At 42.6% G+C, this 16,055-nt stretch overlaps 1 protein-coding gene across 1 annotated transcript in view; it reads right to left on the bottom strand.

Moving 5' to 3' along the window:
* The window catches only part of LOC309554691 (uncharacterized protein), a gene marked incomplete at its 3' end in the record, with an annotated part of 139,282 nt that overhangs the window by 111,002 nt on the left and 12,225 nt on the right, over nucleotides 1-16,055 (bottom strand). The window contains exons 3-4 of the mRNA XM_082256398.1: nucleotides 15,370-15,539; nucleotides 10,064-10,259 (exon numbers count right to left, since the gene is read on the bottom strand). Of these exons, the coding sequence (XP_082112524.1) occupies nucleotides 10,064-10,259; nucleotides 15,370-15,539 (366 nt within the window). The remainder of the gene's footprint in view (nucleotides 1-10,063; nucleotides 10,260-15,369; nucleotides 15,540-16,055) is intronic.

The following is a 16,055-nucleotide window of genomic DNA, read 5'->3' as shown; positions in this document are numbered from 1 at the left end:
AAATTCGCCTGCCTATTGAAGTCTATGGCGGTTCGCCCGGTTCGCGAACATTTGCCGATGTTCGCGTTCGCCGTTCGCGAACGGCGAATTTTAGGTTCGCGACATCACTAGTTATATACCTTTTTCCAGATATACTGTGATTCTCTAGAGACTTTTGTCACAGGGTAATTTAAAAACATGACAGGCAGACACTTACATATGGGTGGTAGGGGTAGGGCAGGAGCAGTAGGCCGGATTATTTTTTCTGTGAATGCCTAATGTACCTCCAGCCACAGAATACAACTTTCTTTGCTGTCAGGTAAACCCATGTGGGCTAATTTTTTGGGCCTATACTGGCCGACACTTACTTCTGTATCCTGTGAATGCCTAATGTACCTTCAGCCACAGAATACAACATTCTTTGCTGTGAGGTAAATGCATGTGGGCTAATTTTTAGGGCCTGGAATGGGCGAGACTTACTTCTTTATCCTGTGAATGCCTAATTTTTCAGACTGGAATTGAAAATCAATGGGTCTGTAAAGGTTCCGCCAAATTGTGGAATGGATGCGGACCCATTTTACAGATGTGTGAATGGACCCTATATGTATTTGACACGTATTTACCGGGTGCTGTCAGTTCTGGCTGATTTATGAAAAAAAAAAAACATTTTAGGGCAACTTCTCCAATTGCAATACTTCTGTTATGACATTGTCCATGTGCTGGGACTATTTGTGCACAGCTAGTAAGTCTTTTGTGGCTGAAAATATGACCTAAAGGTTTTTTAAAGTTCACCTCCCATTAAAGTCAATGGGGCCGCCGCGAACTTGCACTTCGCAAACTTTTGAGAAAATTTGCGGCTGACGTTCGCGAACCGCCCTGGCCGATGTTCGTCCATCACTAGTCCTGTATACTAATTCTCAGTATCTGTTCTTATTCTATATGTATGGTCTCTGCACAGTACCACCTCTCTCGTCCTGTATGCTGGGTGTAATTCTCAGTATCTGTTCTTATTCTATATGTATGGACTCTGTACAGTACCACTTCTCTTGTCCTGTATGCTGGGTGTAATGCCCAGTTTCTGTTCTTATTCAGGATGTATGGACTCTGCACAATACCTTTTCTCTTGCTCTGTATGCCAGGTGTAATTCCCAGTATACTGAAGAAGCCCAATGAGTGGACGACACGCGTATAGGAGGGAGGGGCCGAGCCGGTGATGTCACACAGCTACTGAGATCTGTGCGGAGTGGTGAGCAGACAAATGTGAATGTGATTACAAGCGCTTTTGATTTTATATTTTGTAAGTGTTTTTTATATGAGAGCTTTTAAAATACTTTGTTCAAATGGAGAGCACTATGTAGTCTGCCTTTGTACTTGCATGAGGTTCGCAGAGCAGTAAGAGAAGCTTGCAGAGCCAGATGCCAGGAGAGGAGGCCATAGCAGGAGATTGCAGGAGTATTTATATACAAAGCCAATTGCTTGTGAGGTGAGCAGGTTTTCCAGCCGGTGATGGTGTGCACTTTTTGGTGTCATTAAGTGGTTGAAGAACACTGCGGTGGATCATTCTTTAAATTGCATTTTTTTTTTTTTTTACACATGGACTTTGTTGTTTTGGGGGTAGTTTTATGTGTTGTTAATTTTAAGGACTTTGATTGAAGACACACAAATTTTTATTATTTATTGTGTAACGGATCAACCAGCCCCCCAACTGGGTACCTCCATTGACGGATGCTCCTAGTGCTTCCCGAGGGCTCCAAGCACTCCACCAAACACCATAACCACCTCAGACCCCACGAACCGCCGCAGCTTGGTTGGGGTCTCGCTGTCTCCTATCCACCCTGGACCTACGACAAGGCTCCAGGCTCCAGTGGGTGAACCTCTCTTTCCCCAGAGAGTGCAGCAGGAACAGGAACAAGCTCTTACACAAGCTCTTTCAAGAGCTTAGTGATTATCCAAGGGAGTATGACGAGCATAGGAATCCCTTGTAGCAGGTTTCCCCAATGAGAGACAGGACTCTAGATTGAGGGTGAAGTAGAAGTCTAACTTTAATGGTACAGCTGCTCTTTTATACAGTGTTCCCCCACAAGGTTACCGCCCAGGTGGATCTTGTAGGGAACAGGACATAACATTAACAATCCAATAGAAACAGGGTTTTACACTCAGTCATTCCCATACAGTGTACATAATCCCTCCCCTCTGGCTGATTACATTATCATATACAGATGAAAGTGTATACAGGAACAGAATTAACCTAAACTAATTATCTAGCCATCTGGACAGCTTCAATGTGAGAGAGACACACAGATGGTCATTAACATTTAACAATGGGACAGGCACAATCCACATTCCATTTCAATACACAAACAATAGGGAAGCCTGTCTGACATTGAGAGACCTGGAAAACACGCATTATTTAGGGAGTCAGACTTCATGGCAATGGTCTATAACAGTCTAAGTCTCCCAGTGTAAAGTGGGAATAAATCTTCATATTTCTATATGAAGATATTGCTGACAACTATTACTGTTCCATCTGAAGCAATTCAAACCGTTAATTATCTGTATTTCACTCCCAGTGACGGTGAACACCGTCACATATTGTATTTTTATTCTATTACTTTTTATGGTGATTTTTGGTTGCGCTGCACCGTAAGAATATTTATAATTCCCAGTATCTGTTCTTATTCTGTATGTATGGACTCTGCACAGAATCACTTCTCTTGGTCATTTCTTTTAGTTGCCCTTTTTTCTTCCACACTCAGTGGTGCGAGTTCATGTGTGTAAAATCTCATAAACTCTTTAACATGTTAATGTAATTTCTCTATTAACCTTCAATCACTTTAAATCTGCAACAAATAAAAACAATAAAATAATACCTGATTGTACAATTAAAGGTCCTTTTTAGACATTTCCCATTGTATGGTGACTAATCTGTCCCTATCTACCAACTGTACTCCTTTATTGTCACCGTATGGAGACTACAAGGGGCAATACATTACCCAGACATGGTCTACTGTTGTCACTATCAGAAATTCTGCACTGTAAAAAGGCCATGCAACCATTGGCAGAGTACATGTAGACAGGAAGTGTTTGCAAAGAGGCTACAGGATATCAGCAGCACTTAGACGCAGTGATAAAAAAAAAGGTGAAAGTATTTTATTTGAAAAATAAAACAGATATTTATGGTATATAGTGGTAGATTGCTATGGTGGTAGTTTCACTAGTGCTGGAGCATCTCTGTATCTGTTGGTCTTGTAACTGTTATTGAGCCAAAGCTAGGTGTCTTCGAGCAGCTCTGACGCTGGCGTTAAGGGGTCTTGGAGCAATTCTTGAGCAAAAGCTGAAGGTCGTAGAGAAGCTCTGGAACCACATCTGGGAAACTTGGAGCAACTCTGAAGCCAGAGCTGCGGCAAATCCCCAGCTCTGGCTTCAGAGTTGCTCCAAGTTTCCCAGATGTGGGGTTTTGAATCAGCTATGGAGCTATAAATAGGTGTCTTGGAGAAGCTCTGAAGCCAACACTGGGGGTCATGGCCAGCTCATGAGCCTGAGCTGTGCCTCTTTGAGAAACTCTAGAGGGGAATTTGTGAGTTTCCTGAGCCATAACTGGTGTCTAGGTGTAACTCATTGGGGGGTCTAAGAGCATCTCTGAAGTCAATGCTGGGGGTTTGGAGCAGCTCTGATGTTGGAGCTTAGGGTCTTAGAGCAATTTTGAAGCTGAGCGGGAGATTTACTAAAACTGGAGCACTCAGAATCTGGTGCAGCTGTGCATTGTAGCTAATCAGCCTCTAACTTCAGCTTCTTCAGTTAAGCTTTGACAATAAAACCTGGAAGCTGATTGTTTCTATGTAGAGCTGCACCATAGTTTCTTTTAGAACATCTCCCCCTGACTGTCATAGAGCAGCTTTGGAGCTGGGGATCTTGAAGCAACTCTGGAAATAGAACTAGGTGTCTTGGAATAGCTGTAGAGCAAACGCTGTCGGTCTTTGATGGCTCTTGAGGGTCTGAGGCTTAAATTTTGGCTCTTAGGGCAGCTTTAGAGGCACAAATGAAAGTTTCTTGGGCCAGAACTGGTGTACAGGTGCAACATACTGAGAGTCTTGGGTCGACTCAAAGATCGAAGCTGTACTGAGGGTCTTCTTGGGCTTTAGAATGGCCAACCCTATTCTGATGTTTCCTATTTCATATTTCAGTTGTTTAATATTATAAAGAATGTAGCAGAAGACTCAAGCTAGGTGAAGAGATATAGAGCCAGTGGAGGGAACTTTCCTTAGTTCAGTCTGGAGTGGATTAACCCTTTAAAATGGTAGCATTAGAAATAATTTTAACCCACATTTTCATACATTTCTACATCTCAGTTTATTCACAACGTAACATCAAAATAAATGATAAAAAACAGGAATAGAAAACCTATATACACATCTGGAAAATTTCCCAGAACCCTCTCTGCTAGAGAAACCAGTCTGGACGGCAATGTTCCTTCATTATTTCTCATGGTGAACAGATCACCTTCTCATTCCCTCTTCATTGCACACAAGAGATTAACAGGTGCTCCATAAGAATGATAGCCGGTGACCAGGTCCAAAGGATCAAAGGAACCAGCCTTTGTTGTGGGAGGAGTTATGGAAGATGGGAGGGGGAGCTTCTGATGGGTCAGCCAGCAAGTTAAAATAATTCTCAACCTGCACAGGAAGAAGAAATTACACATTTTATGTGAAATATGTTTAGTTATGTTACGTTATGTTTAGTTAAATTATGAGCAGTTATGATACTTATTGTGTCATGTTACCCTATGTTATGTTCTATTACTTTCCATTCAATTTTTTTTTTCTTCAGTTTTGTTATGTTTTATGTTGAGTTACATTACTTTATGACGTGTTAAGTTCATTATGTTATTTAAGCTTATGTATAGTTCTGTTCTGTTCAGTAATGTCATGTTACCTTATATACAGTTATGTTATGATATTTTTTATTTCCTGTCATGTTACATCCAGTTACATTATGCTATGTTTAGTTTTGTTAAGTTTAGTTTAATTATTGTAATTTGGAGTATCAGCCAAAGAACTGGGGATAATGCACCATATCTCATAGAAAAGAATACATATGGAAATAGGAAATGGGGACTTTTAAAGTGCCAAACAAAGATAATGTACTACATCATATTTTTTTTAATTCATAACAAATTTTATTGAACACATTAAAATGACATTTCAGCCTTAAAAACTGTTTTTTTTCAGAGTGAAAATCTTATGCGATTCAAGTACAGCGATAGTTGATCAACATGTTTCGCCAGGTGATGGCTTCTTCAGGAGACTTTATTACTTTACTGTACAAGATGTTCACTCGGAACCGCTGCCAGGTAAGTGTGCAACTGCAAAAGAGCCAGAGGGTCACCACCAAAAGGATATCAGTGAATCATAGGAGGACTAATCTGTTATATCAGCATATGGGGCCAAAGACAATATCTTTCTGAGAAGGTTTATTAAGGTTGAAATATATGATCCACCAGAGGGAGCCAGTCCAACCTTATATAGACCTTACAGAACTTTCATTCAAGCAAAAAAGTCTAGCCAGTCGCTTCAAATATTAAACACAACAAATGAGGTATGTCAGCAAAAGATTCCTCCAAAATTAGACTCTTTGATTTCTGACAGCAGGCAACTCCTTACAGCCAGACCACTCAATCAGCTACACAGATAAGTCAGATAAAGCAGATCTTACTCAGCATGATGGTTCATAATGGCTCCTCATTGCAGCATGGCAGGTGGTCGCACTACGTTTTTTTTTCTTTGTTTGGCACCTTAAAAGTCCCCATTTCCTATTTCCATATGTATTCTTTAAAGGATAAGTCCACCCTAACACTAAAATCCCTGCATCTATAGATCTCCACGATCTAACGCTAACCTATCTAGCCCTGTAATGAAGAAATCAGTATACATACCTTTTTTTGAAGCCGATCCGACCCGATCTCCTGCAGAGCTGTCAGCCGTGGCTTCGCTGGGAAGGTGGCTGCAGAGCACACAATCGACAACTGAAGCCCCATAGTAAGTCTATGGGTGACGTCACTTCCCATTTATTTCACAGCCGTTGTCGGCTGAGTCCTCTGCAGAGCTTCAGCCGCTGGAGATCGGGTTGGCCCGGCTTCAAAAAAAGGAAAGCATACTGATTTCTTCTTTATAGGACTAGATAGGTTAGTGTTAGATCGTGGAGATCTAGAGATGCAGAGATTTTAGTTTTAGGGTGGACTTATCCTTTAATTACTGTATGTTTTGTTATGTTCAGTTACATTATGTTATAATAATTCATGTTGTTTTATGTTCAATTAGGTTATGTTATGTTACTTTACTTTACGTTCACTTATGTTGTATTTTGTCATGGTATGTTATTGTTTGCCATAATAAGTTATGCTGCCTTCTGTTGTATGTTATGTTTTACGCTATGTTATATTCAGGTTTACTATGTTAGGTTAGGGCTCATTCACACTAGCAGTTCAGAGTAGATAAAACTCTGCCGATGAGCCACGTTTTGCCCCCACCCCCCCTCCACCCCAACCGCTTCCCCTGTAGCTGCAGAGGCTGGGGGTGTACACAGAGGGGAATTATACCCCCTGCCATTTGCACAGGCCTTAGCGCCCTTCCATGTGTGACCCATTTCAGTGAATGGGACCCCTCAGCAAGTACCCCGCAACTGCATGCAATGCACGTGGCTGCAGCACACTAATGCTAGGTTTCAAGGAGTTAAAGCAAATGGCGAGGAGGTGATACAATGCCTCCTCACTGCCTGTAAAATGCTCTCTAAAGAGCAGTCTGAATGCAGATTGCTCTTAAAAGAGTGAAGCACGTGTGAACTAGTCCATATTACTTGCATGTCTTCTTCAGTTGCGTTACACTACGTTATGTTGAATTTAGATTACACTATACACTATATTACCAAAGTATTGGGACACCTGTCTTTACACGCACATGAACTTTAATGGAATCCCAGTCTTAGTCCGTAGGGTTAAATATTGAGTTGGCCCACCCTTTGCTCAGCTATAACAGCTTCAACTCTTCTGAGAAGGCTGTCCACAAGGTTTAGCAGTGTGTCTATTTAAATGTTTGATCATTCTTCCAGAAGCACATTTGTGAGGTCATGTACTGATGTTGATGAGAAGCCAAACCTTGTTTGTGCACTGGTGCGCAGTCATGTTGGAATAGGAAGGGGCCATCCCCAAACTGTTCCCACAAAGTTTGGAGCATGAAATTGTCCAAAATGTCTTGGTATGCTGACACCTTAGAATTTCCCGTCACTGGAACTAAGGGGCCAAGCCCAGCCCCTAAAAAACAACCCCACACCATAATCCCCCCTCCACCAAATGATTGGGACCAGTGCACAAAGCAATGTCCATAAAGACATGGGTGAGCGAGTTTGGGGTGGAGGAACTTGACTGGCCTGCACAGAGTCCTGACCTTAACCCGATAGAACACCTTTGGGATGAATTGGAGCGGAGACTGCGAGCCAGGCCTTCTCATTCAACACCAGTGCCTGACCTCACAAATGCGCTTCTGGAAGAATGGTCAAACATTCCCATAGACACACTCCTAAACCTTGTGGACAGCCTTCCCAGAAGAGTTGAAGCTGTTATAGTTGCAAAGGGCAGTGGTGTATTTAGGTTTTGTGCTGCCCTACGGCCTGACTAAACTTGGGCACCCCCTAATTTAAATATGACCCACCCCTTCCTGTAAAGTCCACACCGCTTCCTGTTTATGACCCACCCTGTCATCTGTAAACCACAGACCACAACCACCGACTATCAGTGCCCATAAGTTCAGCCTCATCAGCGCCCATCAGTGCAGCCTCATTACTGCCCATCAGAGCAGCCTCATTGCTGCCCATCAGTGCAGCCTCATCAGTGCAGCATATCAGTGCAGCCTCATCAGAGGCCATCAGTACAGCCCCATCAGTGGCCACCAGTGCATCATATCAGTGCAGCTTCTCAGTGCCATCTCATCAGAGGTCATCAGCGCAGCCTCATCAGTGGCTATCAGTGTGCCCATCAGTGAAACATATAAGTGCCCATCAGGGCAGCATATCAGTGCAGCCTCAGCAGTGAAGCTTATCAGTGCCGCCTCATGCCCATCAGTGCAGCCTCATCAGTGCCCATAAGTGCAGCATATCAGTGCTGCCTTATCATTGCTGCCTCATTAGTGCCCATTAGTGCAGTTTATCAGTACACACCACTGCTGCCGCATCAGTGGCCATCAGAGCAGCATATTAGTGCCCATCAGTGCAGCTTATTAGCGCATATCAGTGCAGCATATTAGTTCCCATCAGTGCAGAATATCAGTGCCCATCAGTGCAGAATATCAGAACAGCCCTATCAGTGCAGCTTATTAGTGCCACCTCATCAGTGTCCCTCAGTGCAGCCTTATCAGTGCCCATTAGTACAGCCTCATGTCACTGGATTAGTAAGATTACTCCTTTCTTTTAAGAAATTTGGACTTGTGTTTGCTGCCACTGATTGTAATCATAGCATTATTTCACTTATTTGTATAATGACTAGGAAGTCCAGAGTCATTATATAAATAAGTGAAATAATTAGTGGCAGCAAACACAAGTCCAAATATCCTAAAGGAATGGAGTGATCTTACTAATCCAGTGACATATTGCGATAGCACATATGGAGGTGAGCAGGTCCAAAATATTATTGTCATCATATACAATTAAAAGTCTTAATTGTATATGATGCAATTCAATATGCTCGCTCAAGGACAAGGATGTTTAAAGAAATTAAATTATATTATTGACATGATGCTCGCCATACCTGGGGGCAGAGGAGGGTAGGTGGAGCATTAGGCTGCAGTGCCACACTTATTAGTATTGGCGGCTGTCGGGCCAGTTGTATTAAGTGTGGTCGGCGGCCTGCGGTCTGCCCTAATGTCCTCACTGGCTGGTATTATCATACCGGTAGGTAGCAGTGTGACCGCTTTATAGGGCTGCCAGACTGACTTGCCTCCTGGACCCTGTCCTCCTGCCCAATTCGCCCCGTATGACTGGCACTATACTAAAGGTGTAGAGCCAACGGCAGGGACCCTTTTCGTGCGGGAGCCAGGAGGAGGTTGTTTTTTTTTCGTGCGGGGTGCAGCTTTTTTGCTGCCCCCTGCAAAGTGCCACCCTAGGCCTGGGCCTTGTCGGCCTAGGCCAAGATACAGCACTGGCAAAGGGTGGGCTAACCCAATATTGAACCCTACGGACTAAGACTGGGATGCCATTAAAATGTATGTGCATGTAAAGGAAGGTGTCCCAATACTTTTGGTAATATAGTGTATATTTATGTTCTGACATGTTTGTGTTTGATTACATTTCGTTATAGCTTACATTACAGGAGGATTATCATGCATGGAAACATGTGGAGTAGACTGGGAGCAGAGAGGCTTTTTTCATGCCTGACCTGAATTCTGGAATGTAATCAAATATCCCGATTGCCCCCCGTTTTCAAGACAGTCACAGTTAAAGTAAACCTTGTCATTGTCATTGCCATTGTTGATTTTTCCTTTTGTGAATATTAGTTCCCTGGTTATAATTCTAATCCAATGGCTTCAGTGCTTCGAACGGCCTTTCCCAGCCTTTTTACCCCAGAGGAACCCCTAAAATAATTTTCAGGTTTAATGAAACTTTACTAATATCAATTCATCTGGGAGCAATGGGAAAAATGCCTTATACGTGGCAGTCAGAATGCCACCCTTAGAGACAGCAAAAAAAGGTCTATGGTGTCATGATGCTGGCTTTTCCAAGTGGCATTGGTCCTGAGCTATGCAGACTTCATCAGATGGGAGGTCAATCAGCTAAAGCTGAAGGAAACCCATCACAGAACCCTGGTTGAGAATAGCTGGCTTAGTTGATCTCTGAACCAAAGTATAGTGACACTTTTATGACACTTTTTTTACAACCGGAGCTTGTGTAGTTACACTTTATGACAATTTTTTACAACAGGCTTGTTCCTGAAAATACTGAAGCCAGTAGTTTAGATGGATAGCTTGGCAGCTAACATTTTTAAACTATTTGTCAGAGTTACTTTATTTGTGAGTAGCAGCCATACCTGTGCTAGCGGTTATTCCAAGTCACTTTTATTCCGGCAGGTTCCACAGAGGCAGCCGAAGAGACCATTCAACACCTGGATGGTACAGAGGATGAGGGAGACGCCAGAGGCAAACAGCACCAGGGAGAACAGGGTGACATTGAAAGCCACCACTTCCTTGGGGTAGACGCAGGTGCTCCAGATATTTGTGTTAAACAGGTAATTGTCCTTGCTGCAGGAGAGAAGAAAAACAACAAATGTTATCCCGCCTCTTAATAAAAGAGGCTTTGCTAAGTATTGGTAGCACTGAAAGAATTCCTTTACTCCCTTAGTGTAGTTTCTAAAAACTTTAAGGGTCCAGGGGAACACAGCTGGCTGGAGTTGATATGGTGGGGAGTTTGAACCCATTGTAGGGTCTGCCTCTTAGTTAGAAGTAACCATGGTTAAAGGTTCATGGTTAAAGTGAAACTGAAGCCCTGAAATGCAAGGAGGCTGACTACCTGCCTAGCAGAGGTATTACTGGACATGAGTGAGTAGTCTAAAATTAGGCTACCTATAGCGCTTGCTCTAAAATCGTGAATAAAGAACCTTACATAAATACTTCAGTGAATAAAATTATTTAAAATTATTTAGCAGCTGCTATAGTAAAAAGATCATGTGTAGGTAAGTAGTCTAAAAGGCTACCTATAGCGCTTGCTCTAAATTAATAAATATGTAAATACATAAAAATTGTAAAAAGCAAAGTGTTGAATTAATATTCCAAATAGCCAATAATACATACAGTGGGTACGGAAAGTATTCAGACCCCCTTAAATGTTTCACTCTTTGTTATATTGCAGCCATTTGCTAAAATCATTTAGGTTCATTCTTCTTCCTCATGAATGTACACATAGCACCCCATACTGACAGAAAAACACAGAATTGTTGACATTGTTGCAGATTTATTAAAAAAGAAAAACTGAAATATCACATGGTCCTTAGTATTCAGACCCTTTGCTGTGACACTCATATATTTAACTCAGGTGCTTTCCATTTCTTCTGATCATCCTTGAGATGGTTCTACACCTTCATTTGAGTCCAGCTGTGTTTGATTATACTGATTGGACTTGATTAGGAAAGCAACACACCTGTCTATATAAGACCTTCCAGATCACAATGCATGTCAGAGCAAATGAGAATCATGAGGTCAAAGGAACTGCCTGAAGAGCTCAGAGACAGAATTGTGGCAAGGCACAGATCTGGCCAAGGTTACAAAAATATTTCTGCTGCACTTAAGGGTCCTAAGAGCACAGTGGCCTCCATAATCCTCAAATGGAAGACGTTTGGGACGACCAGAACCCTTCCTAGAGCTGGCCGTCCGGCCAAACTGAGCTTTTGGGGGAGAAGAGCCTTGGTGAGAGAGGTAAAGAAGAACCCAAAGATCACTGTGGCTGAGCTCCAGAGATGCAGTCAGGAGATGGGAGAAAGTTGTAGAAAGTCAACCATCACTGCAGCCCTCCACCAGTCAGGGCTTTATGGCAGAGTGGCCCGACGGAAGCCTCTCCTCAGTGTAAGACACACGAAAGCCCGCATGGAGTTTGCTAAAAAACACCTGAAGGACTCCAAGATGGTGAGAAATAAAATTCTCTGGTCTGATGAGACCAAAATAGAACTTTTTGGCCTTAATTCTAAGCGGTATGTGTGGAGAAAACCAGGCACTGCTCATCACCTGTCCAATACAGTCCCAACAGTGAAGCATGGTGGTGGCAGCATCATGCTGTGGGGGTGTTTTTCAGCTGCAGGGACAGGACGACTGGTTGCAATCGAGGGAAAGATGAATGTGGCCAAGTACAGGGATATCCTGGACAAAAACCTTCTCCAGAGTGCTCTGGACCTCAGACTGGGCCGAAGGTTTACCTTCCAACAAGACAATGACCCTAAGCACACAGCTAAAATAATGAAGGAGTGGCTTCACAACAACTCCGTGACTGTTCTTGAATGGCCCAGCCAGAGCCCTGACTTAAATCCAATTGAGCATCTCTGGAGAGACCTAAAAATGGCTGTCCACCAACGTTTACCATCCAACCTGACAGAACTGGAGAGAATCTGCAAGGAGGAATGGCAGAGGATCCCCAAATCCAGGTGTGAAAGACTTGTTGCATCTTTCCCAAAAAGACTCCTGGCTGTATTAGATCAAAAGGGGGCTTCTACTAAATACTGAGCAAAGGGTCTGAATACTTAGGACCATGTGATATTTCAGTTTTTCTTTTTTAATAAATCTGCAACAATGTCAACAATTCTGTGTTTTTCTGTCAGTATGGGGTGCTATGTGTACATTCATGAGGAAGAAGAATGAACCTAAATGATTTTAGCAAATGGCTGCAATATAACAAAGAGTGAAAAATTTAAGGGGGTCTGAATACTTTCCGTACCCACTGTATAATATTTAAACTCAAAATAGTCCAATAAAGCTGAACAAAACATATATGCAAAAAAAAAAATATATATATATATATAAATTGTGATTCTTCTGTGCAAAACTTCTTGAATAAAGTGCAGGTGCTCGGCGCAATGGTAAATCCAAATGACAAAGGTAGGATTCAATCACTCACCAAACGTTGTGGGTCTAGTGTGCCTTATGGCACCAAGACCTATCAAACTTGTATAGCCCTCCAGGCTAAAAACGATCTCTTTATCTTGCTTCTAGGCAGGTGAAGTAATGAGGTCCCCCTCCGTCTCCTCTCCCCTCGCCAAGCCAAGATATATAAAAAAAGTGAAGCTCCAGATGGTGTATTAACCTTTTTAAAGATTTTATTCCCAAACGGGTAAAATATACATGCAAAAAACGAACTTCAAGCAAAAAAAAAATAGCCGGAAGTGACGAAACGCGTCAGCTTGGAACGCACAGCGGGGTGACGTGTGCTAAGAGTGGAACGCAAGCCGGAAGCTTTCCCGCTAGCGTCCACGTCGATCGGCTTGCGCCGCACACACACGGTCACAGGCTGCCAAACAAAGCTGCTTTCTCTAAAAGGACTGTACCTGACTTCTCCTTTACTATATATGGAATTTTTTTTTGCTTGAAGTTCGTTTTTTGCATGTATATTTTACCCGTTTGGGAATAAAATCTTTAAAAAGGTTAATACACCATCTGGAGCTTCACTTTTTTTTATATATCTGGGCTTGGCTAGGGGAGAGGAGACAGAGGGGGACCTCATTACTTCACCTGCCTAGAAGCAAGATAAAGAGATTGTTTTTAGCCTGGAGGGCTATACAAGTTTGATAGGTCTTGGTGCCATAAGGCACACTTGACCCACAACGTTTGGTGAGTGATTGAATCTTACCTTTGTCATTTGGATTTACCATTGCGCCGAGCACCTGCACTTTATTCAAGAAGTTTTGCACAGAAGAATCACAATTTATATATATATATATATATTTTTTTGCAATTACTGGACATGGGCAACCAGGGCCCATGCTCCACCCTTTCATTACGATAACTGTTGGCAACAAAGATCCCAGCTTCGGATGGAAGGATGTTACACAGCCTCCCAACACACCATATTCCTGATTGCCAGTAACACAATCTTTTGTCTAACAAAAAGTTCCAGGCTGCTGCCCTGTCTGCCCCCAATAATTACATTTCTAATGCAACTGTTGCCTACTCTTCAACTCAACAAATGATCAAGTTGACCTAGCCTAATTTAAAAAGGTAAGAAAAGTGCTGAAGGATTGCATTGCAGTCTTCAGATCAAGCCATGAGCCTAGAAGGAGCCTCAGCTTCTGCTCCTCGTGAGACTAAACCTCATCTCCAGCATTCTACCTCCCTCTCCCGGTGTTCTGATGTTAATTGCAAAACTTCAAAACATCCATGGCGCCAGAGGCCATGGAACTTGACATTTGGTCATAAGGAACCTAATATTGATTTGGGCTGGAGTTGGGGTCCAATGTACAGTTGGGACTTTGGATCCAAAGGGGCTCCCAAAATTACATAGTTAAACGACCAAGGGTCACCACAAAGAGCTGCAATGTTGTTACTGCTGTTACCTTAAAAGGGTTTCAGAAAAGTCACCTGGCCTAAAATAAAAGGTAACAAGGGTGCTGAAGGGTTGCATCTTTTTCTGCCTGGAGGAATCCATGATAATCTTCAGATCAATCCAGGAGCTCATGTGGAGCCTCAACTTTTGCTCATCATGGGATTAAGCCTCATCTACATCATTGTAACCCCAAGGTGTTCAGATGTTAATTGCCAAAACTTCAGTGGGCACTAGATGCCATGGAAATTGGCAGTTGGTCAAAGGGAACCTATAACTGACTTGGGTTAGAGTTGAGGTCCCAAGTATAGTCAGGACCTTTGATCCAAATTGGCTCTATAAATCCCATAGAGTTCAGTTAAAACACTTAGGGTCACCACAAAGAGCTGCATTGTTGTTACTGCTGTTACCATAAAAGTGTTTTAGACAAGTCACCTGGCCTCAAGTAAAAGGTAAGAAGAGTGCTGAAAGATTTTATATTTTTCTGCCTGTAAGAACCCATGACAGCTATCAGATCAATCCAGGAGCCTATGTGGAGCCTTAACTTCTGCTCATCAAGAGACTAAAGCCTCGTACACACGCAACGATTGTTGGCCGACCAATCGGCCGTCTTTTGTCCAGTGTTGTTGTGTTGGTTGGAATGTGCTCTAGACTGCACACGAATTTTATCGGCCAACAAAAACCAACTTCAGAAGTGATGTCATGTGATGGTTTACTTTTCCTGTGTTTTTTCTTCTCTGAGCATGCCCAGTCTTGCTCATCACATTTTTGTCTGCCGAAATCTGTACTGACTGACAAACAATCGGCCGTTCTGTTGACGGCCAACAAAAATTTTATAGCCTGCACACCAGATTTTGTTCGGCCGAAAAGTCGCAGTCGGTTGTCGGAAGCATCATACTAACAAGCCGACAATCGGCCGATCGGACGTTGGCCGAAAATTCACGGCCAACAATCGTTGCGTGTGTACGAGGCTTTAGCCTCACTTCCAGCATTCTTCTTTGCACCCCCCCCTCCTTCATGTTCAAATGTTATTTGCCAGAACTGCAGTGGGCATCAGAGGCCATGGAACTTGATAGTTGGTCATAGGAAACCTATAACTGATTTGGGCTGGAGTTGAGGTCCCATGTACAGTCAGGACTTTCATTCCAAAAGGTCTCCAAAAATTACACAGAGTTCAGATAAAAGAATGGGGTAACCACAAAGAGCTGCATTGTTGTTACTGCTGATACCCTAATAGTATTTCAGACACGTAAGGTATTTTGGGTGGAGGGAAGAAAGGTCTTTCCATAAAATTGGTGCTTGTTTTAGGCTTAGCTGATTAGCAGGTCTTACCTGAAATCTTCTAGCTCAGAATCAAAGGGTCGGCCCCATTTGAGCTGAGTAAGGTTTAGAATCGACCGGTACTGGCATACTGGTCCTTTCACCATGCCCACAATGGATAGGACAAAACCATACAGCGACCCAGCCACGCCAATAGCAGCAAAGATGATTGACAGGAACATCTACAGGAGAAAAAGGGGTGTATATATATGTCATGCACCAATCGAAATCTTGATTGTTACAACTTTAAACTTTAACTCCAGACAAAACATTTCATGGATAGCTTTGGAGAGAGAAAGGAAGGTTTAAATCAGAAGTGGGACAAAATCTCCCCAGCTCCTTCGAAACAAACAGACCAAGTTTGAAAAAGTATGGAACCCCTAGATTAAATACCTCCAGGCTCACTAGGAGCTGGGGTGCCCTGCAGTCGGAGGCCTGGATCGAGGGGACCGTTTTTTGTTCTTTCTTTCATTCTTTCTCTTTCTTTCTTTCTTTCTTTCTTTCTTTCTTTTCCTTTACTACTAACTTATGTTCTTAATATGTATGCATATGGATGGTCCATAAAGCCTCTCCCATTCCAACTCATTTATGAGAGCAAGGCATTGTGCCTTAAGGTACTGAACATTCTTTCTTTCTTTCTCTTTCTTTCTTTCTCTTTCTTTCTTTCTCTTTCTTTCTCTTTCTTTCTTTCTTTCTTT

This window comes from Pelophylax lessonae (genome assembly GCF_965119305.1).
Source record: "Pelophylax lessonae genome assembly, chromosome: 4".
Classification (NCBI taxonomy): domain Eukaryota; kingdom Metazoa; phylum Chordata; class Amphibia; order Anura; family Ranidae; genus Pelophylax; species Pelophylax lessonae.
Note: the sequence above shows the minus strand (reverse complement) of the source record. Positions and strands in the feature narration are given on the sequence as shown.